Source organism: Stomoxys calcitrans, chromosome 2 (assembly GCF_963082655.1).
Source record: "Stomoxys calcitrans chromosome 2, idStoCalc2.1, whole genome shotgun sequence".
NCBI classification, from domain to species: domain Eukaryota; kingdom Metazoa; phylum Arthropoda; class Insecta; order Diptera; family Muscidae; genus Stomoxys; species Stomoxys calcitrans.
This window is the reverse complement of record NC_081553.1, coordinates 217,416,394-217,439,192: the sequence shown is the minus strand read 5'-3', so window position 1 is coordinate 217,439,192 and position 22,799 is coordinate 217,416,394. Positions and strand designations below refer to the sequence as shown.

At 39.6% G+C, this 22,799-nt stretch overlaps 1 protein-coding gene across 1 annotated transcript; it reads right to left on the bottom strand.

The window, feature by feature from the left end:
- Positions 1-9,992: 9,992 nt before the first annotated feature.
- Positions 9,993-16,749, bottom strand: LOC106088263 (uncharacterized). Its single transcript, XM_059363164.1, has 4 exons — positions 16,548-16,749; positions 16,157-16,434; positions 10,316-11,013; positions 9,993-10,257 (listed from the first exon to the last, which is right to left on the bottom strand). The coding sequence occupies exons 1-4, from the start codon at positions 16,641-16,643 to the stop codon at positions 10,061-10,063; spliced, it is 1,269 nt and encodes a 422-aa protein (XP_059219147.1). The 5' UTR covers positions 16,644-16,749; the 3' UTR covers positions 9,993-10,060.
- Positions 16,750-22,799: the final 6,050 nt, after the last annotated feature.

Below are 22,799 nucleotides of genomic sequence, written 5' to 3'. Positions count from 1 at the left end.
TTCAGCTAATTTTAGTGAAAGTGATGAAGGCGGATGTATTTAAAAGCGGATTTGTAGTCAACAAAGAGTCTACAAAGAAACTCTCTTTGGTATTTTCCGAGATTTGGAGTATAATTAATAACTTGGCTGTGTATGTAGCTACCATCGATAAGTCCCAATGACGTAAGATTGCTATACCCACCACCTAAGCCAATGACCAAATGAAGATGGCATTCTGTTTGTAACTCATAGAATTATCCATTTCCGACCCTAAAATATATTACACTAGCCGAACCGCGCCCGCTCTGCTGCGCCTTCTTTAACTCTCTAATATCTTTTTAGGGTGGGGACACTTCGTCCTGAATGCCGATATCGAATTCATGCCATTGTAGCCTACGACGCTGAACGCGTTCGAATCCTGGTGAGAACATCGGACAAAGCGGTGTTTATCCCCTCTTAATGTTGGTGATATTTGCGAGGTACAATGCTGTGCATGGTCATTTAAGAATTTCCCCAAAGAGGTGTCGCACTGCGGGACGCCGTTCGGACTCGGCTATAAAAAAAGGTCCCTTATCATTAAGTTTAAACTTGAATCGGAAAGCACTTATTGATGTGTGAGAAAGAAAATCGGTTCAGGCAAGCATCATATAGTCATAATAGGCCTAATGGCGTTTTTGAGGGGTGGAGTGACCCCCTTTTCTTCGATCTGATTTTGTATGCCAGATTCGAAATCTACTCCAGAATACCTTTCATTTGAGCCCCATATTGAAATGAACGTCCAATATGTATGTAAGGCCCGGACCATATCTGATGAAGGTTTGTCATTTTCGTATGATAGATGCATGAATGCCATGAACAGTCGTAATTTTCTCACCTCTCTAGGGCCACAACCATTAAATCTTCATAACTGTAACGAGATAACAGGATCAGATTCAGATCCCTACTTGCTAGGATACAGTTTCTAACCGTACCTTCTGTCCAGGGAGAAGTGAGTTTAGTATTGCGTGATCTGATCCTACCTTGTATTCATGGTTCCTGAACCAGGGCCATATCATTACACTCTCTTCCCATAATTCTGGGTATCTCGTCGGTGGCTACCATTGAGTGGTGAAGATTAATCTGCACTAGCCACAGGCAGCCCATGTCCCTTAACTTCTTGGGCTTCGTCATCGTCATCATTCGGTAGTACCAATCTTAAGTTGTTTAAGCCATATCTAATCTCTCCTTGCAAGGACTTCAGTAGTGACAAGGATTCTGAACCGATCTTGGCATAGAGATCCTTACCATTACCATGCTCCCTCGCACGTCCCCTCAAGGTCGACCAATCCAACGATAGAAAACGTTAGGCCGGTGGAGTACACATACTTGAAACGTCATCCAGCGGGGGATTTTGTCAATCTGGGCCAGCTGTATTTTCATTTCAGGCCAAAGAGGGTCAAGGCCCCTTATGCAGTTAGAGGGAAAGTTTAAAGCCTTCTTGTTACCTCAACCATTGACCTTGATGCCTTCTTGCCATTTGGCACCATCGAATTCTCTGAATAAGCCACCTCCTCCTTTCCGCTGGCTGCCAATAGAGCTCAGATAATCCTCTTGGCCTCGCACCATCCAACCAAGGCCCGGACAATATCTGACAGAGGGTTGTCATCTTCGTACGGTAAGAGCATGAATGCCACGACCAGTCGTGATTTCCTTGACTCCTCCAAGGCCACAAGCATTAAATTTTTATTTTCATGTATCTACGATACAGCTTCTAAACTTAATCTCTGTCAGGGGAGAAGTGAGTTTAAGATTGCGTGACTTAAATCCTCGAACTCAATACCCTCTCTTCCCATAATTCTGAACATCTCGTCGTTGGCTGCCTCTGAGCGGTGAAGATTAATCTGCACTAGCCGCAGGCAGCCCATGTTCCTTAGCTCCTTGGGCCTCGTCGTCATCATCGTTCGGCAGTATCAATCTTAAGTGGCTTAAGCCATATCTTATCTCTCCTTGCAAGCACTTCAGCAGTGACAAGGATTCTGAATCGATCTTGAAACAGAGGTCCTTACCATTACCATTCTCCCTCGCACATCCCCTTAAAATCGACTAATCTTACGATAAACAAGTAAAAGCGTGCTAAGTTCGGCCGGGCCGAATCTTATATACCCTCCACCATGGATCGCATTTGTCGAGTTCTTTTCCCGGCATCTCTTCTTAGGCAAAAAAGGATATAAGAAAAGAGTTGCTCTGCTATTAAAACGATATCAAGATATGGTCCAATTAAATTATATGTTGGAGACCTTTGTAAAATTTCAGCCAATTCGTATAAGAATTGGGCCCATTGGGGCTCACGAAGTAAAATAGAGAGAACGATTTATATGGGATCTGTATCGGGCTATAGACCGATTCAGACCATAATAAACACGTTTGTTGATGGTCATGAGAGGATCCGTCGTACAAAATTTCAGGCATATCGGATAATAATTGCGACCTCTAGGGGTCAAGAAGTCAAGATCCCAGATCGGTTTATATGGCAGCTATATCAGGTTATGAACCGATTTGAACCTTATTTGACACAGTTGTTGAAAGTAAAAATAAAATAAGTCATGCAAAATTTCAGCCAAATCGGATAAGAATTGCGCCCTCTAAAAGCTCAAGAAGTCAAATCCCCAGATCTGTTTATATGACAGCTATATCAGGTTATGGACCGATTTCAACCATTCTTGGCACAGTTGTTGGATATCATAACGAAATACTTCGTGCAAAAATTCATTCAAATCGGATAAGAATTGTGCCCTCTAGAGGCTCAAGAAGTCAAGACCCAAAATCGGTTTATATGGCAGCTATATCAGGTTATGGACCGATTTAAGCCATACTTGGCACAGTTGTTGGGTATCATAACAAAACAAGTCGTGCGAAATTCCATTCCATTCGGATAAGAATTGCGCCCTCTAGAGGCTTAAGAAGTCAAGACCCAAGATCGGTTTATATGGCAGCTATATCAGGTTATGGGCCGATTTGAACCATACTTGGCACAGTTTGCACACGTCGTGCAAAATTTCATTCTGATCGGATAAGAATTGCGCACGCTAGAGGCTCAAGAAATCAAGACCCAAGATCGGTTTATATGGCAGCTATATCAAAACATTGACCGATATGGCCCATTTACAATACCAACCGACCTACACTAATAAGAAGTATTTGTGCAAAATTTCAAGCGGCTAGTTTTACTCCTTCGGAAGTTAGCGTGCTTTCGACAGACAGACGGACGGACGGACGGACAGACGGACAGACGGACAGACGGACGGACATGGCTAGATCGACATAAAATGTCACGACGATCAAGAATATATATACTTTATGGGGTCTCAGACGAATATTTCGAGTAGTTACAAACAGAATGACGAAATTAGTATACCCCCATCTTATGGTGGAGGGTATAAAAAACGTTTATTATACACCTTCAACAAGTGGTGTACACACACTCGCAATGCCGTTCAGCTGAGAATTTTGTCGACCGGGACAAGCTCGATCTTCATATCAGACCAAAGAAGATCAAGGCCCATTATGCAGTTAGGGGAAAAGTTTAAAGACTTCTTGTTACCTCAACCACTGACCTCAATGCCTTGTAGCCAATTGGCACCATCGAATTCTCTGAATGAACTACCTCCCCCTTTCCGCTAGCTGCCAATAAAGTTCGCATAATCCTCTCCTCAATCATCATCCTTCTCTCAGTGGATAACCGGCCCTTGGGATTGCTACAGTCCAGGATAGTCACTTGTAGTTCGGACGCTGATGGCTGTTTCTTTACCCTCTTTCCCTCAGGCGCCTGCACCTTGCCTGATCTTAATGACATTGGAGCGAACGCAATTCTTATGCGATTTAGTTGAAATGCGATTTTCCCATGAACATTTCATTAAGGAACATAGAACCCTTCTCTCATTCGAGTATCAATGGGTCAAGTTTAAGCTCAATGACAAGGGACCTCCTTTTTATTGCCAAACCCGAACGGCATGCTTCTTTGTTACACCTCTTAATGGAAAAAAGTTTACATGAAACCCTAACAAATAACGCCAGCTGTAGTAAGATGATGACAGCCACTGAAAATTCTTTCCTATCTACTTGATCAGGTTTAAAATTGTGTGCCACGGTACTTAAATCCCATGTCATCACTCACCAGTTACCAATTTACTACCCTCAACAACATTTTCCAAATGAAACACTAGAATTATCATATAAAACACCAAAACCATTTTCCCTTCCGCCTCTGCGCTAACTTTTTCGACGTCAATGTAAAACCCTTTTAAAGTTTTTTCATTATTTACAAGCCTACTTAGAAGTTGATTGGAAAACTTATTTTTAACATCACTTTGATTTTTGGCTAACTATAAGAAAATAAAAACGAATGAAAGCCAAAAATGAACATCAAATTGCAATTGAGTTTCGGTTGTCATACCTCAATACCAACAACAACAACAACAATAACTACAAAGAAGGCAAGTGGAAAAATGTTCGTTACAGAATTTTCATTAACTTTTCATATTTGGGTTAACCCCATATTCTTTTCTGTTTGTCAAAGACAGAAGTGAACAAAGAAAAATATACCACAGGACAGGTTTCAAAGGAGTGTATCATTGTGTGTGTGTGTGGGTGTGGAACTCTGATAATGTTACATTTGTGTGCTGTAGTGTGTTACTTGTTTTTTCCATAACTTTTCCTTATGTTTTACCCTTAAAATCAATCAAAATTCCTTAAGGATGCTCAACAACTACTTTTTGAAAAGTTCTTTTAGGTATGTATGTCTTCTTTTCTTAAGTTTCTTTATTAATGCTATTGTTTACCTGTATACAGATGTGTGGGTGTGAGTGTGTGGGTGTGTGCTCATGAGGCAGGGGTGTAAGAGTATGGATATTGGGTTTGTTACTTTCACATTTTAAAATTAAAAGTTTTTCGAGATGAGTGTATTTTTATCCATAAGCAATAGTAAGCAACTGCCTGAGCTGTCGAAAATCCAGAACTACAGCATTTGGTCATGGGTATTAAGACAGGGTAGATCTCGTAAATAACATCCCAGGATGTTCTGCTTCTCTTCAACGCTAGACCTCCGGTTGTAAATGTGATTAAATTCGCCCTCAATCAACTCGAATGGCAAATTCTTCAGCTAGGACCATAAACACCAGACCTTGCTCCAACAATTTACTACCTTTGTTAGCCTATCCTCAACTAAATGAGTGGCATAACCTTTAACAGTGATTGGCTAAACAAATTAACAATTGGCTCAACATTTTGTTTATTTTAGGCTAGCTGATTTTTGATGTAGAAACATCAATACAAAGGGATATCCTTTAAAAATTCTTTATATACAAACTTTGTAAAGTATTGGGTTGCCCAAAAAGTAATTGCGGATTTTTCATATAGTCGGCGTTGACAAATTTTTTCACAGCTTGTGACTCTTTAATTGCATTCTTTCTTCTGTCAGGTATCAGCTGTTACTTTTAGCTTGCTTTAGAAAAAAGTGTAAAAAAAGTATATTTGATTAAAGTTCATTCTAAGTTTTATTAAAAATGCATTTACTTTCTTTAAAAAAATACGCAATTACTTTTTGGGCAACCCAATAGATGGGGACAGTAGAAACTTACCCACTTATAAGGAATCAACTTTTCTATTAAATGCATTTGGAAATGTCCTTAAGGAATGCAGTGATACAAATCCAAAAAAATGGATAACATAACCATACTGTTTCCCCACCTGTCATTTTATCTATTCCTATGCCTATAAGTCTAAGCCCACAAAATTCTAGAAATTTTCCAACTTTCTTATTTTCTGCTTTGTGGTAAAACTAAGTCATACATAAATGAACAACAAAACTATTTACACACACACATCTACACCTATCTACATATAACAAAAATTTAGAAAGTTTTCTAAAAAGAAACCAAAAATAATTTTCAAATATTCCAACTCACCACCTCACCACAAAGGAGATAGTTCCTAAGGAAATTTTATATGAAATAAATTTTAAATGGCCTTCAAGAAGAAGGAGAATTAAATTATTCTTATCAAATTTTCTTTTTTACATCTTAGGTATCATATATGGAAAATTAATTGTGTATAAATAGCAATGAACCAAAGTGAAAGGATTTGTCAAAAGCCAGTGCCAAGAGGCAGGCAAAGGGGAGCTTTCTACTCTGACCAAGCGAATCCAATTAAATCAACTTTTGTCATTATTCTGTACGTGGTTGTCAACGCAACTTCAGCTGATGTCTACGAAGGTTGATGTGTTTATAGGAAAAACAAGTAAAGAGTGCTTTCGACAGAAGGACGGAAGGACGGACGGAAGGACGGACGGAAGGACGGACGGAAGGACGGACGGAAGGACGGACGGAAGGACGGACGGAAGGACGGACGGAAGGACGGACGGAAGGACGGAAGGACGGACGGAAGGACGGACGGAAGGACGGACGGAAGGACGGACGGAAGGACGGACGGAAGGACGGACGGAAGGACGGACGGAAGGACGGACGGAAGGACGGACGGAAGGACGGACGGAAGGACGGACGGAAGGACGGACGGAAGGACGGACGGAAGGACGGACGGAAGGACGGACGGAAGGACGGACGGAAGGACGGACGGAAGGACGGACGGAAGGACGGACGGAAGGACGGACGGAAGGACGGACGGAAGGACGGACGGAAGGACGGACGGAAGGACGGACGGAAGGACGGACGGAAGGACGGACGGAAGGACGGACGGAAGGACGGACGGAAGGACGGACGGAAGGACGGACGGAAGGACGGACGGAAGGACGGACGGAAGGACGGACGGAAGGACGGACGGAAGGACGGACGAAAGGACGGACGGAAGGACGGACGGAAGGACGGACGAAAGGACGGACGGAAGGACGGACGGAAGGACGGACGAAAGGACGGACGGAAGGACGGACGGAAGGACGGACGGAAGGACGGACGGAAGGACGGACGGAAGGACGGACGGAAGGACGGACGGAAGGACGGACGGAAGGACGGACGGAAGGACGGACGGAAGGACGGACGGAAGGACGGACGGAAGGACGGACGGAAGGACGGACGGAAGGACGGACGGAAGGACGGACGGAAGGACGGACGGAAGGACGGACGGAAGGACGGACGGAAGGACGGACGGAAGGACGGACGGAAGGACGGACGGAAGGACGGACGGAAGGACGGACGGAAGGACGGACGGAAGGACGGACGGAAGGACGGACGGAAGGACGGACGGAAGGACGGACGGAAGGACGGACGGAAGGACGGACGGAAGGACGGACGGAAGGACGGACGGACGGACGGAAGGACGGACGGAAGGACGGACGGAAGGACGGACGGAAGGACGGACGGAAGGACGGACGGAAGGACGGACGGAAGGACGGACGGAAGGACGGACGGAAGGACGGACGGAAGGACGGACGGAAGGACGGACGGAAGGACGGACAGACGGACGGACAGACGGACGGACAGACGGACGGACAGACGGACGGACAGACGGACGGACGGACAGATGGACAAACGAAAGGACGGACGGACATGGCTAGGTCGACATAAAATGTCATGACAATCAAGGGTCTTAAACGCATATTTCGATGTGTTACAAACGGAATGACAAAATGAATATACCCGCATCCTTCGGTGGTGGGTAAAAAACAAAGGCTACATAATAATGCAACACAGCATTGGGCATAAACCAAAAAGTGAAATTCTGCATGGCTGAATTTCAGTTGTCCTATTCAACCTGACTAAATTAGGTTTTCTGTAGGAGAATTGAAATTCAGCCAGACTTAAGAAGTGGAAGTAAAGGTTTGTAACGTGACAAATTTTTCACCCCACGCTACATACATTTACCGGCTATTTACGACTCCTTCTACCAATCTCTCAGGCCGCGTTCATACTTGTTGCCTTTCTACGATTTGTTCTGCCGATACGTACCATTTGTTTACTCTTCGGTTACTTCAATTCGTCAAACAAACCTGCCTCGTATGTGCTTATGATTAGCTGAATAAGGATTTCTATAGGAAACCTTTAATTCAACCTGGCTGAATAAGGTTTTCTATAGGAAACCTTTAATTCAGCCTGGCTGAATAAGGTTTTCTATAGGAAACCTTTAATTCAGCCTGGCTGAATAAGGTTTTCTATAAGAAACCTTTAATTCAGCCTGGCTGAATAAGGTTTTCTATAGGAAACCTTTAATTCAGCCTGGCTGAATAAGGTTTTCTAAAGGAAACCTTTAATTCAGCCTGGCTGGATAAGGTTTTCTTTAGGAAACCTTTAATTCAGCCTGGCTGAATAAGGTTTTCTATAGGAAACCTTTAATTCAGCCTGGCTGAATAAGGTTTTCTATAAGAAACCTTTAATTCAGCCTGGCTGAATAAGGTTTTCTATAGGAAACCTTTAATTCAGCCTGGCTGAATAAGGTTTTCTATAGGAAACCTTTAATTCAGCCTGGCTGAATAAGGTTTTCTATAGGAAACCTTTAATTCAGCCTGGCTGAATAAGGTTTTCTATAGGAAACCTTTAATTCAGCCTGGCTGAATAAGGTTTTCTATAGGAAACCTTTAATTCAGCCTGGCTGAATAAGGTTTTCTATAGGAAACCTTTAATTCAGCCTGGCTGAATAAGGTTTTCTATAGGAAACCTTTAATTCAGCCTGGCTGAATAAGGTTTTCTATAGGAAACCTTTAATTCAGCCTGGCTGAATAAGGTTTTCTATAGGAAACCTTTAATTCAGCCTGGCTGAATAAGGTTTTCTATAGGAAACCTTTAATTCAGCCTGGCTGAATAAGGTTTTCTATAGGAAACCTTTAATTCAGCCTGGCTGAATAAGGTTTTCTATAGGAAACCTTTAATTCAGCCTGGCTGAATAAGGTTTTCTATAGGAAACCTTTAATTCAGCCTGGCTGAATAAGGTTTTCTATAGGAAACCTTTAATTCAGCCTGGCTGAATAAGGTTTTCTATAGAAAACCTTATTCAGCCAGTCTGAATTAAAGGAAACCTTTAATTCAGCAGGCTGAATAAGGTTTTCTTTAGGAAACCTTTAATTCAGCCAGGCTGAATTAAAGGTTTCCTGCGCCTGCCTGGCTGAGTAGAAAAACTTTTATTTAGCCTGGCTGAACAAGGTTTTCTATGAGAAACACAAAATTCTGTTTTTTACAAACCCCTTAACCATGTTACTATACCATCCTCCCACCTTATGGTGGAGGATATATTTAAAAGGTAACCAATAAACCAATTTTCTCAAATACAAACTCTCTACCATTCATCCCAAGGAACAATTGCATTTGTATGGCTCCAGCGAGATCGGTAGTCCCGAGCAATCAGTAGCAAAGGACTCACACAATAATGAAATGGAGCAACAATGAAGCATCAGGATGAATTGCTACTTCTGCTGCTGTTGTTATTTTTACCAATCCTTCGTTTTTTGTTTTCAATGAAGTGGCTGGGAAAAAAGGGAATAAATGTCTACGAAGTAGATGAAGAAAAAAAGGATTGTTCCATTCCATTGTCTCAGCAAAGTTCGAAAGTATCCTTAAAGTCAACTTAAATAATGTTAAGTTGCTGGCCATGTTTTTGCTGCTTAGGAACAATTTCTATACATAGACCAACAGAACCACCATTACAACAACAGCAACCATCGCCACCACCATCACCTTTTCCACTCAACAACATACTTTCTTTTGTAAATACGTTTCAATAGAGGTTTCGCATAACAATGCCTCTAGAAAATGTTAACTGGAAACTTTATCCCTTGCAATGGATTAACTTAGGGAAATTAAAAGCAAGAGTTGACTGAGACATTGGGTCTTCCTTCAATGGTTGGTATCAATTTTAGTTAATTAAAATCCTGTGAACACAAAACGCAAGGAGGGAATTTAAGACATGAGAAAAAATGTTAAATATTTGAAATAAATATTAACACAAAGTATTAGTCTGCGTTCGTCGTCGACAAACAGGCTATTAGTGTTTCTCTTTAGGGTTCATCTTCTTCTTTATGAAATGTTTCATCAATATGATTTGCAATGAAATTTCAATTTCTTCTTTATTCTCAATATTTTTATATCATAAACCATATCACAAATCAGTCCAGATATCCCTCATAGAGTAACTTTGGCAATAGTTTACGATCTTCAGCAATAAAATCAGCTTCATAAAAGTATGGTGTATCTAAATCTCTGTTTTCGGATAACTCTGCAGTTTGAATATCTTTTAACTCTTCAGCGGTTTTGCTGAAGAAACCAATGACTATTGGTAGCATGGTGCTTAGCAAACATACAGCTGTAAAGGAGAACATAATGAATGAAAAATTTCCCAATTCCTTCTCAGTTATACTTACAATGATGTCTATACTTCAATGCCGCCATTTGAAACTCTGAATATTTTGGCAATTCGCCTTGATACTGGATTTTCTTTAAAATCCTTACGAATTCACTGAAATAGTATTGCATGAATTCGTCACGTCTCATGCGCTGATCGGAGCTAAGCAACAAATATTGTGAATATGTCAAATCCAAATTGGAGGGAGCATAGCTACTAAGTTGAAAGTCCACCATTTGAACATCCTCTACTTTTTGCTTATTGTTGAGAGTAAACAATAAATTCTTCAAGTGAAAATCACCATGATTTAAAACGAACGCAGCATCTTCTTCATCCCCTCCTTTGAGAGCGAATGCTCTGAAAATATTCTTATAAGCTGAATGTAAATCATTTTCCATAGCCTTAAATTTTTCCGCATAGACTTTGAAATCTTCATGGGATGACAACATATTTATGAACTGTTTGATGCCATTCTTTTGCATTTCCTTCATCATGGGCAAACTGTAAACCTTAAAACCATCCTGAAATTTGGTTACTGATTCCTGGTCCTCACTGTGTCCCAGCATATATGTAACAGCATGTAGTTTGGCTAGTTTTCCGTAGACAATTTTTACCTCGTCATCATCTAGGTAACGACCTCGAAGTGTTTGATAGCCTTCAACGCATAAGTCTTCCAAAACTATAACCTTGTAAGGTTCCAGAGAGTAATAGATAAGGCTGAAAGAATAAATCATGAGTTAGTTGGGAATAGTAAGAATAGTAGACTAAACTTAATCCTCAGGAGATAAAGCCAGACTTAACTTTATTCCCACTATGGCAAATGGAACAATCTCTGGTGGACACACTGCCATGAACAGAATTATATTTAAGACCCCGAATTTGTGGCAGACGCTGGTTTAGAACCTTATCTACAGATTCATTCCGTTGGCAAGCCAAATGGAAGTCCATTGGCAAGCAAAGTGAAGATGAAGTCTTAATCGCCAGTAGCAGAATTGACAGCAAACTCGGATTATTAGTACTGGGTGCTTGTAGCAGAATTGACAGCAAACTCGGATTATTAGTACTGGGAGTTTGGGTTCGATTAGCACCCAATGCTTTGGTCTGTAGTATCACCATCATTTTCTGTATTTCATTTCATAGAAGTTGCCCCTGTTCCTTAATGCAATGTTCATGGGCAAATTTGCAACTTGCATTTCAGACTGGGTAAGGTAATGGACTAAGGTAATAATGGAATTTTCTAGGGGTTCAATGGGTCATGTCGGTGGTTCGGGGTTTTGACCTATCTGGTGGGATTTGGTGTGAAATTTCAGCCAAATTCATTAAAAATTTAAAATGCTTGCACTGGGATCGATTTAAAATGCCACCACTGGATGGGTTTAGACTAATATAGTCATTCTGTTTGTAACATTTTGAAATATTGATGTACTAAATTTTCACGAACATTCCATTAAGAAACATGGGATACTTCTCTCATATCAGTGAGAGCACTTCCTTTAATGTTTAAGCTCAATGACAAGGGGCCTCCTTTTTATACCCGCCACCGCAGGATGGGAGTATATTCATCTTGTCATTCAATTTGCAACACATCGAAATATCCATTTCCGAAAGGTGGTTTGCATATATACCCGAGGTGGGTATCCAAAGTTTGGCCCGTCCGATCTTAACGATAAACTTAACTAAATGGAGATGAAGTCTAAAGCCTCAGTAGATAAATTGGTAGCGAACTCGGATTACCCGTACTGGATGAGGTTCGCGAGTTCGATTCATAATAGAGCTAAAAACAGGTAAAAGAATGCAAAGTCCGAATCTTATATACCTTCCACCATGGATCGCTTTTGTTGAGTTCTTTTCCCGGTATCTCTTTTTGGGCAAACAAAGGATAAAAGAAAAGAATTGCTATGCTATCGGAGCTATATCAAATATGAATTGAATGTTGAAGACCATAGTAGAAACCATTCTGTAAAATTGGAGCCAATTCGAATAAGAATTGCGCCTTTTGGCGGTTCAAGAAGTGAAATAGGGAGATCAGTTTATATGAGAGCTGTATCAGGTTATAGACCGATTTAAACCATATTTGACACGCATGTTGAAGGTTATGGGAGAAGCTGTTGTACAAAATGTCAACCAAATCGGTCTAATAATTACGCCCTCTAGAGGCTTAAGAAGTCAAGATCCCAGTTCGGTTTATATGGCAGCTATATCAGGTTATGGACCGATTTGAACCATACTTAGCAGCAGCTATAAAAGGTTATAGACAGATTTGAATAGTTGTTGAAAGTAATAACGAAACACGTCATGCCAAATTTCAGCCAAATCGGATAGGAATGGCGCCCACTAGAAGCTCAAGAAGTCAAAATCCCAGATCGGTTTATATGGCATCTATATCAGGTTATGGACCGATTGTAACTATACTTAGTACAGTTTTTGGAAGTTAAAGCGAAACACATCATGCCGAATTTCAGCCAAATCGGATAGGAATTGCGCCCTCTAGAGGCTCAAAAAATCAAGACCCCAGATTGAATTATATGGCAGCTATAGCAGGTTATTGACCGATTTGTACCATACTTAACACATTAATTGGAAGTCATAACAAAACAGGTCATGCAAAATTTCAGTCAAATCGGATAAGAATTACGCCCTATAGTGGCTCAAGAAGTTCCGATTTGGACCAAATACTAATAAGTATAGTAGCTATATCTAAAAATTAACCGATCTGAACCATATACGACACGGATGTCGAAAAGCCTAACATGAGTCATTGTGGCAAATTTCAGTGAAATCGGATTATAAATGCGCCTTTTATGGGGCCACGACTTTAAATCGAGATATCGGTCTACATGTCAGCTATATCCAAATCAGGACCGATTTGGGCCAACTTGCAGAAAAATGTCGAAGACCCTAACACAAAGCACTGTCCCAAATTTCGGCGAAATTGGAGAATAAATGCCCTTTTTATGGGTCCAAAACCTTAAATCGAAAGATCGGAAAATCTGAACCGATCTGGGCCAATTTGAAGAAGGATGTCGAAGGGCCTAAGACAACTCAACGACAAACTTCAACAAAATCGGATAATAAATGTGGCTTTTATGGGCCTAAGACCCCAAATCGGAGGATCGGTCTATATGGCAGGTATATCCAAATCTGAACCGATCTGGACCAAATTGAAGAAAGATGTCGAAGGGCCTAACACAACTCACTGTCCCAAATTTCAGCAAAATCGGATGGTAAATGTGGCTTTTATGGGCCTAAGACCCTAAATCGGAGGATCGGTCTATATGGCAGCTATATCCAAATCTGAACCGATCCGAGCCAAATTGACAAAGGATGTCGATGGGCCTTACGCAATTCACTGTCCCGAATTTCATCAAAATCGGATTATAAATGTGGCTTTTGTGGGCCTAAGACCCTAAACCGGAGGATCGGTCTATATGACAGCTATATCCAAATCTGAACCGATCTGGGTCAAATTAACGAAGGAAGTGGAAAGGCCTAACACAACTCACTATCCCAAATTTCAGCGAAATCGGATGGTAAATGTGGCTTTTATGGGCCTAAGACCCTAAATCGGAGGATCGGTCTATATGGCAGCTATATCCAAATCTGAACCGATCTGGGTTAAATTGACGAAGGAAGTCGAAAGGCCTAACACAACTCACTGTCCCAAATTTCAGAGAAATCGGATAGTAAATGTGGCTTTTATGGGCCTTAGACCCCAAATCGGAGGATCGGTCTATATGGCAGCTATATCCAAATCTGAACCGATCTGGGTCAAATTAACGAAGGAAGTGGAAAGGCCTAACACAACTCACTATCCCAAATTTCAGCGAAATCGGATGGTAAATGTGGCTTTTATGGGCCTAAGACCCTAAATCGGAGGATCGGTCTATATGGCAGCTATATCCAAATCTGAACCGATCTGGGTTAAATTGACGAAGGAAGTCGAAAGGCCTAACACAACTCACTGTCCCAAATTTCAGAGAAATCGGATAGTAAATGTGGCTTTTATGGGCCTTAGACCCCAAATCGGAGGATCGGTCTATATGGCAGCTATATCCAAATCTGAACCGATATGATCCAAATTGACGAGGGATGTCGAAGGGCCTAACACAACTCACTGTCCCAAATTTCAGCAAAATTGGATAGTAAATGTGGCTTTTATCGGCCTAAGACCCTAAATCGGCGGATCGGTCTATATGGGGCTATATCAAGATATAGTCCGATATAGAGCATCTTCGACCTTAACCTGCTTATGGACAAAAAAAGAATCTGTGCAAAATTTCAGCTGATTATCTCTATTTTTAAAGACTGTAGCGTGATTTCAACGGACAGATGGAGAGACGGACGGACATGTCTAGATCGTCTTAGATTTTTACGCTGATCAAGAATATATATACCTTATAGGGTCGGAAATGGATATTTTGATGTGTTGCAAACGGAATGACAAAATTAATATACCCCCATCCTTCGGTGGTGGGTATAATACGCGATACGACAGTGAATGTATCCTATAAGATTCATTGCACCCATAGAGGGCCCAAGTCTCATCCAATTGGTCTAAAATCTTGAACAATGACTTCTCCCATGACTTTCAATTGACTTTATTAAATTTGGTTTTATTCGGTATGTCCATTGATATTGCTTCTATATAAATCGCTCTCCTGATTTTCATACCCACCCCCATAGTATGGGGGTATACTAATCTAGTAATTCCGTTTGTAACACCTCGAAATATTCGTCTAAGACACCATAACGATTATGTATTCTTGATCGTCTCGATGTTCTGAGTTGACCTAGCTATGTCCGTCCGTTCGTCTGTCTATTGAAATCACGATAGGGGTCGATCGCGTACAGCTAGCCGCTTGAAGTTTTACACGGAAAATTAATATTGATGTAGGTCTTTGGGGATTGCAAATGAGCCATATCGGTTCAGATTTAGATATAGCTCCCATAGAAACCGATCTCCCGATTTGACTTTTTGAGCCCCTGGAAGCCGCAATTTTGGTCCGATTTGACTGAAATTTTACTTTTAGTGTTCTGTTATGACTTTGAACAACTGTGTTAAGTACTGTCGAAATCGGTCTATGACCCGATATAGCTCCCATATTTTAGCAGAATCCATGGTGGTGGGTTCCCAAGATTCTGCCCGGCCAAACTTCCCCATAGGATGGGGGCGTACTAATTTCGTCATTCTGTTTGTAACACCTTGATGTATGTGTCTAAGAACCCATAAAGTATATATATTCTTGATCGTCATGACATTTTAAGTCGATCTAGCCATGCCCGTCTGTCTGTCTATCCATGTTTACTTGTAATTATGGTACTAGTCGCATCTGTTGTCCGATTTTCATGAAATTTTGCACAAGTCCCTTTCTTGGATCAAGGAGGAATGCTATTGGTTTTGGGTAAAATCGGTTCAGATTTTGATATAGCTCCCATACATATATATCATCCGATATAGAAGCCACAATTTTAGTCCTACCTTAACAAAATTTGAGTTAGGTGTTTTATTTGACATACCATCAAAATCAGTCTAGATTTAGATATAGCTCCCATATATACCTTTCATCCGATATGGCCTTTAAACCAGTCACAATTTAGATCCTATCGTAAGAAAATCTTACAAAGTTCAATTCGATATTTCAGTAGGTAGTCTGACTATATCGCGAGGTAGGTTCTATGTATGATAAGTAGTACGTAGATTCGGTGGTGTAGGGTATTATATAGTCGGCTTTGCCTGACTTTTTCTTTTTCTTCCTGGTTTTTAACTACTTTCCATGTTATACGAAATAGTTGGCCTACCACTTGCTATTTCAATGCTCAAGAACCACCTTCACTCAACAAACACAACACTCGGACTTACTTTGGAGCCAATTTTGTTGGCTCTCCGCATTCGGCCAGTATTTTCTCAATTTTGGGTATTACCTCCGCATACATACTGATTTCCGTTTCAAAGATAGTGCCCTCTGTTAGAAATTTATATTTGATGTTTTTCTCATCATCGGGAATGGTTTTGATTATTAAGGATTTATGAATATGGGAACTTGTTTCGGGGCATCTGTATTCAAGTTTACAACGAAACATAACACTTGCATAGTGATCTCCCTTCATGGTGGCGGGACTCAAATCAAATTTAATAATCTGCAAAAAAACAGGCAAAACACCATTAACAAATAAATAAAATCATAAATTTAATAAAAAGAAGCGCAATAGTAAATAAATCAGCACATGATTAATTGTTCAAATATTCCTACCTCGACTGTTTTATTATTTCCATATTTGGTCAATGCATTCTCTAAGAACGTGCTATCTATCCAAGTTGGAGGCACCAATTCATCGTCATTAAACATTTTAGTGGTATGACTTTTGTCAATGCGTTTTATTAGAATTTAATGTGTACGCCTTGAGTTTTGTTTTGGCTATGAAACAAAATTTGTTTTATTTCCAGAGAGAAGAGGGCTATCTAAAATTTTGGAGAGTAAGAGAGAGAGAGAGAGAGAGAGAGAAACAAAAATACTTAAAAACTCGATAATCTGGTAAATGATAACACTTTAGAAATGTACAAACATACATACACATACGCATACATATATCATAGATATGGTTGAGTTAGCGATGACAAAAACAAAACAAAACAAAATTGAAAGCAAGTGTCCAACCACTTAATTGAGCTAACCCTGCAAACATTTTCTATCCTCCGAGTCACTAAATCTGAACTCAAGGAAGTTGAAAACAATCTCAGAAGATATCATTTTTATACCCACCACCGTAGGATAGGGGGTATATTCGTTTAGTCATTCCTTTTGCAACACATCGAATATCAATTTCCGACCCTGCAAAGTATTGGGTTGCCCAAAAAGTAATTGCGGATTTTTTAAAAGAATGTAAATGCTTTTTTAATAAAACTTAGAATGAACTTTAATCAAATATACTTTTTTTACACTTTTTTTCTAAAGCAAGCTAAAAGTAACAGCTGATAACTGACAGAAGAAAGAAAACAATTACAGAGTCGCAAACTGTGAAAAAATTTGTCAACACCGACTATATGAAAAATCCGCAATTACTTTTTGGGCAACCCAATATATATATTTCGGATCGTCGTAAAATTCTAAGACGATTTAACGATGTCCGTGTGTCTGTCCGTCCGTCTTCAAAAATTGAGATACTGAGCTGAACTTTGGCACAGATACTTCTTTTTGATGCCCCCTGGTTAAGTTCTTGAACCAGCCCAGTTTGGACCATATTTGGATATAGGTGCTATATAGACCGATCTCCCGATTAAGGGTCTGAAGCCCATAAAAGCTTTATTTATTACCCGATTTCGCTGAAATTTAAAATGGTGGGTTATTTAAAGCCTCCCTGACGTTAATATGGATTAGATCGGTCTATGTTTAGATATAACCGCCATATTGACCCATCTGCCGATAAAAGGTCTGAAGACCTAAAAGCTATATTCTGTATCCGATTTCGCTGAAATTTAAAATTGTTGGTTATTGTAAGCCTCCCGACATCTGAATTAAATATGGATTATATAGGTCCATATTTGGATATAGCCGTCATTTAGACCGATCTTACGATAAAGGGTCTGAAGCCCATAAAAGCTTTATTTATTACCCGATTTCGCTGAAATAGCGGGTTATTTTAAGGCTCCCGACATCTGAAGTAAATATGGTACAGATCGGCCCATATTTAGATATGGCTGTTATATAGACCCATCTCACGATAAAGGGTCTGACGACTATAAAAGCTTTATTTATTACCCGATTTCGCTGAAATTGCAACAGTGAGTTATTATAAGCCTGCCAATATCTAACCTAACTATAGATTGGATCGGTCCATATTTAGATTTAGCTGCCATATAGACCGATCTCCCGATAAAGGGTCTCAAGCCCATAAAAGCTTTATTTATTGCTGAAATTTAAAACAGTAGGTTATTTTAAGCCTCCCAACATCCGACCCAAATATGGTACAGATCGGACTATATTTAGATATAGCTGTCACAAAGACCGATCTCACTATAAAGGGTCTGAAGGCCATAAAAGCTTTATTTATTACTCGATTTCGCTGAAATTTGGAATAGTGCGCAGTTTTAAGCCTCCCAACATCCGACCTAAATATCAAATATGTTTCAGATCGGACTATATTTAAATATAGCTGTCATATAGACCGATCTGCCGTTAAGGGGTCTGAAGCCCATAAAAGCATTATTTATTACCCGATTTCGCTGAAAGTGAAACAGTGAGTAGTTTTTGGCCTCCCAACATCCGACCTCTATATGGTTCTGATCGGACTAAATTTAGATACAGCCATATAGACCGATCTCCCGATTACCCAATTTCGCTAAATAGAATAGCCCCTCGGCAGTTTTGTTATCAAAACTTTCAGGAAAAGGATATGGTCCTGTAAACGTGGTCGTGGTGTGGTCATATGATGTTCTTTCTCATTATTAACAGCATACCTTCCTTCCTCTTATAGCACGTTTACACATATCTCGAAAAATACCTCATATCTTTGAATACCCAAATAATACCCCTTATTTGCAAAATCATTTATATATGTACTTATAGGGTCGAAAATGGATATTTCGATGTGTTGCTAATGGAATGTCCGAATGTGAATATAGTTGGTGGACATAAAAAATAGCGACGAAAAGAACCCAGAGTATTGCGCCAAAGTGATAGTGAGTTCTATTAGCAAAATAGCAGCGACATGTCGCTGCGCCAACAAAATTTCACTTCAATTAATTGCAAATGTAATTAATTTCTCATGAACTGGGTCACAAACAGCTATGTTTCGATGTAGTTGCTTTTGTTGCGTGTCATTGTATGAGTTTTGTTAGTGTTATGCCGACCAAGAGAATGCGGCATATTTCGGAATCACTTAATAGACAATTTTTGAGCGAATGACTTTAGTACTAGGCTTTAGCTTCAAAACCCTTGATAGTGGATATTCAAAGTTTGGTCAGACTAAAATTTATTTGTGATTATCGTACTTGCTTTCAATTTCAATTTGGGTTTCACTTTTCCATCTTTACCTATTTATATAGGAATTTCACAACGAATTGATTATAATTTCCTCAATTTAATTGCTAATAGTGTATTTTCACAATAAATCAAACGGTAATTGACTTAATGAATATTTCTTCTTACATGGACATTATTCAGTATTATACATTTATAATTAGATATCATAATAATCATACTGCCACCACAAGCCCCCAATCATCTGGCTGATACGTATGAATCATTATACCCTACAGGGTATTCTAACCTAGTGCATTTATTTGTAACACCCAAAAGGAAGGGAGATAGACCCATTGATAAGTATACTGATCGACTGCGAATCACTTTCTGATTCAATTTAGCTATGTCCGTCTGTCTGTCTGTCCGTCCGTCTGTCCATGTTAATTTGTGTACAAAGTACAGGTCGAAGTTTTCATCCGATCGTCTAAAATTTGGTACAGGCATGTTTTTTGACCTAGAGACGAAGCCTATTGAAATTGGAAAAAATCGGTTCAGATTTGGAAATAGCTCCCATATATATTTTCGTCCGATTTGCAGTAATAACGCAATAAAATGGTAATTTTTAAACCAATTCTCTTGAAATTTGGCAGGAAGGAATTTTTAATGACTCTCGACTTTATTGGGGATTTTCAAAGAAATCGGTTCAGATTTAGATATAGCTCCCATTTATATGTTCGTCCGATTTGCAGTAATGTTGCAATAAAATTATCATTTAACAACAAATTCTCTTGAAATTTGGCAGGACGAATTTTCTTATGACTCTCGTCATTGCTGGTGAATTTTATAGAATTCGGTTCAGATTTAGACATAGCTCCCATGTATATGTTCGTCCGATTTTGAAAAATATTGCAATAAAGTGCTTATTTGTTAACCGATTCTCTTGAAATTTGGTGAGAAGGATTTTCTAATGACTCTCGTCATTACTAGTGAATTTCATAGAAATCGGTTCAGATATAGATATAGCTGCCATGTGTATATATCGCCCGATTTTAATTTCTTGAGTCACAGCAAGCGCATTTATTGACCCTTCTTGCCAAAAATTTGCACAACGCTTTCCTCGAAGACTGCCACAGTTTTGGAAAAGTTTGCTCGAAATCGGTTCAGATTTAGGTATAGCTCCCATGTATATGTTCGTCCGATTTTGAAAAATATTGCAATAAAGTGCTTATTTGTTAACCGATTCTCTTGAAATTTGGTGAGAAGGATTTTCTAATGACTCTCGTCATTACTAGTGAATTTCATAGAAATCGGTTCAGATATAGATATAGCTGCCATGTGTATATATCGCCCGATTTTAATTTCTTGAGTCACAGCAAGCGCATTTATTGACCCTTCTTGCCATAAATTTGCACAACGCTTTCCTCGAAGACTGCCACAGTTTTGGAAAAGTTTGCTCGAAATCGGTTCAGATTTAGGTATAGCTCCCATGTATATGTTCGTCCGATTTTGAGAAATATTGCAATAAAGTGCTCCTTTGTTAACCGATTCTCTCGAAATTTGGCAGGACGAATTTTCTTATATCTTTCGACATTACTGGTGAATTTTATAGAAATCGGTTCAGATTTAGATATAGCTCCTATATATATATTCGTCAGATTTGCTGTAATATGCATCAAAATAGTCATTTGTTAACCAATTCTCTCGAAATTTGGCAGGACGAATTTTCTTATGACTCTTTAAATTACTGGCAAATTTTATAGAAATCGGATCAGATTTAGATATAGCTGTTGTATATATATATCGCCCGATTTTCACTCCAAAAACCACAGCAAGCGCATTTATTGGCCAAACTTGCCAATCTCGACAACTACCACAATATATGAGAAGGTTGCTTGAAATCGGTTCAGATTTAGATATAGCTCCCATATATATATTCGTCCGATTTGCTGTAATAATGCAATCAAATAGTCATTTGTTAACCGATTCTCTCGAAATTTGGCAGGAAGAATTTTCTTATGACTCTCTACATTACTGGTGAATTTCATAGAAATCGGTTCAGATTTAGATATAGCTGTCGTATATATATATCGCCCGATTTTCACTTCTAGAGCCACTGCAAGCGCATTTATAGACCAATCTTGCCAAAACTTTGTACAACGTTTTCCTCGACAACTACCACAATATATGAGAAGTTTGGTCGAAATCGGTTCAGATTTAGATATAGCTCCCATATATATGTTCGTCAAAATTTGAATAATTTTCAATAGTTTTGTCATTTGTCAACCGTAGTTATTACAGTTTGACCATATTAGCTCGAAATTTGTTCGAGATTGTTTAATAACCCATCTGAAAACATCCGCCGAGATCCATCAAAATTGGTTCAGAATTGGATATAGATTCCACATTGTACTTGTAGGGTAGGTGTAGGGTATTATACAGGCGGTACCGCCCGACATTTGCCCTATGATTATTTGTATAAATATTAACCTCTCATCGGCGAATTGAGAGCCTGTTCACATTCCATACAACTATGAACTTTTTCCCACAAACATTCCCTTAAGGAAGGGCGCCCGGTAGCCGAGTTGGTAGCGTTTTTAGATTACCAGTGCAGGGGTCGTGGGTTCGATTCCCGCCAGAAGCCTTCGTCTGTCGCTACTGTGGTATCACAATGGACTTAAAATTCTCTAAGAGAGTCTGTAAAGGACTGCCACTCCTACCTAACCTAACCTTCCCTTAAGGAACAGCGGGGACCACACCAATCCAATCATATCAATGAGTGCTCCGAATATTACATTCAAGAATTATGCACCTGGAAGAATACTTTCATGCATTATTACATTCAACACTGACAGCATCCGCTACTTGTTGAAATTGTAATTTAAATGTAGGAAAAGTGCAAACACGAGGAAGCTTCTTTTTATTTTACTGTCAGCACTTACATTGCAGTTGAAAAATAAATCAAAGAATTTAATAAAGTCATAGCAACAGACACAACTTCGACTGCGAACATAATAATACATAATAATGTGCCACATCCGCCTTCCATTCAGGGGGACTGCTAATTAAAATTGCGCCTTTTGTCTTATTGTCTTACACTCGGTGGATAACGGAAATACAAACAAATTATAGAGAAGTGTTCAGCAGATCACAGTGTTGAGATATTTGATGACTACTCTTCACTCAGGGGAATCACAAAATTTTTGCAGAGTTTTTATACCCAACACCGCAGAGTAGGGGTAAATTAATTTTGTCATTCCATTTGTAATACCTCGAAATACTCATTTCCCACCCTAAAATTTTTTATATTTTGGGTCAATTGAATCGGGCTTGTCTGCATAGTCATCAGCTCAAAATAGCCTAAAGACGTTAAACCTCACGATCTGGGCGGCCAATTGACCGGTCCCGAACGTGAAATAAAATGTTCACCGAACTCGCCTCTCAATAAAGTTCAAAGACAAACTAGTAATGAAAAATGAAAAATGTTGTAAAATTTTTGTAGATAATTTATTCAAAATTTGTTTTTATATACAAATCTGAGTGCGA

What these genes read in the sequence shown, in the direction of transcription:
- LOC106088263 (XM_059363164.1), bottom strand. Translation starts at nt 16,643, where the DNA reads ATGTTTAATGACGATGAATTGGTGCCTCCAACTTGGATAGATAGCACG. An exon ending in GAAATAATAAAACAGTCGAG is followed by an intron (nt 16,435 to 16,547) that starts GTAGGAATATTT and finishes GTTTTTTTGCAG; the next exon opens with ATTATTAAATTTGATTTGAG. An exon ending in CCAACAAAATTGGCTCCAAA is followed by an intron (nt 11,014 to 16,156) that starts GTAAGTCCGAGT and finishes TTATTCTTTCAG; the next exon opens with CCTTATCTATTACTCTCTGG.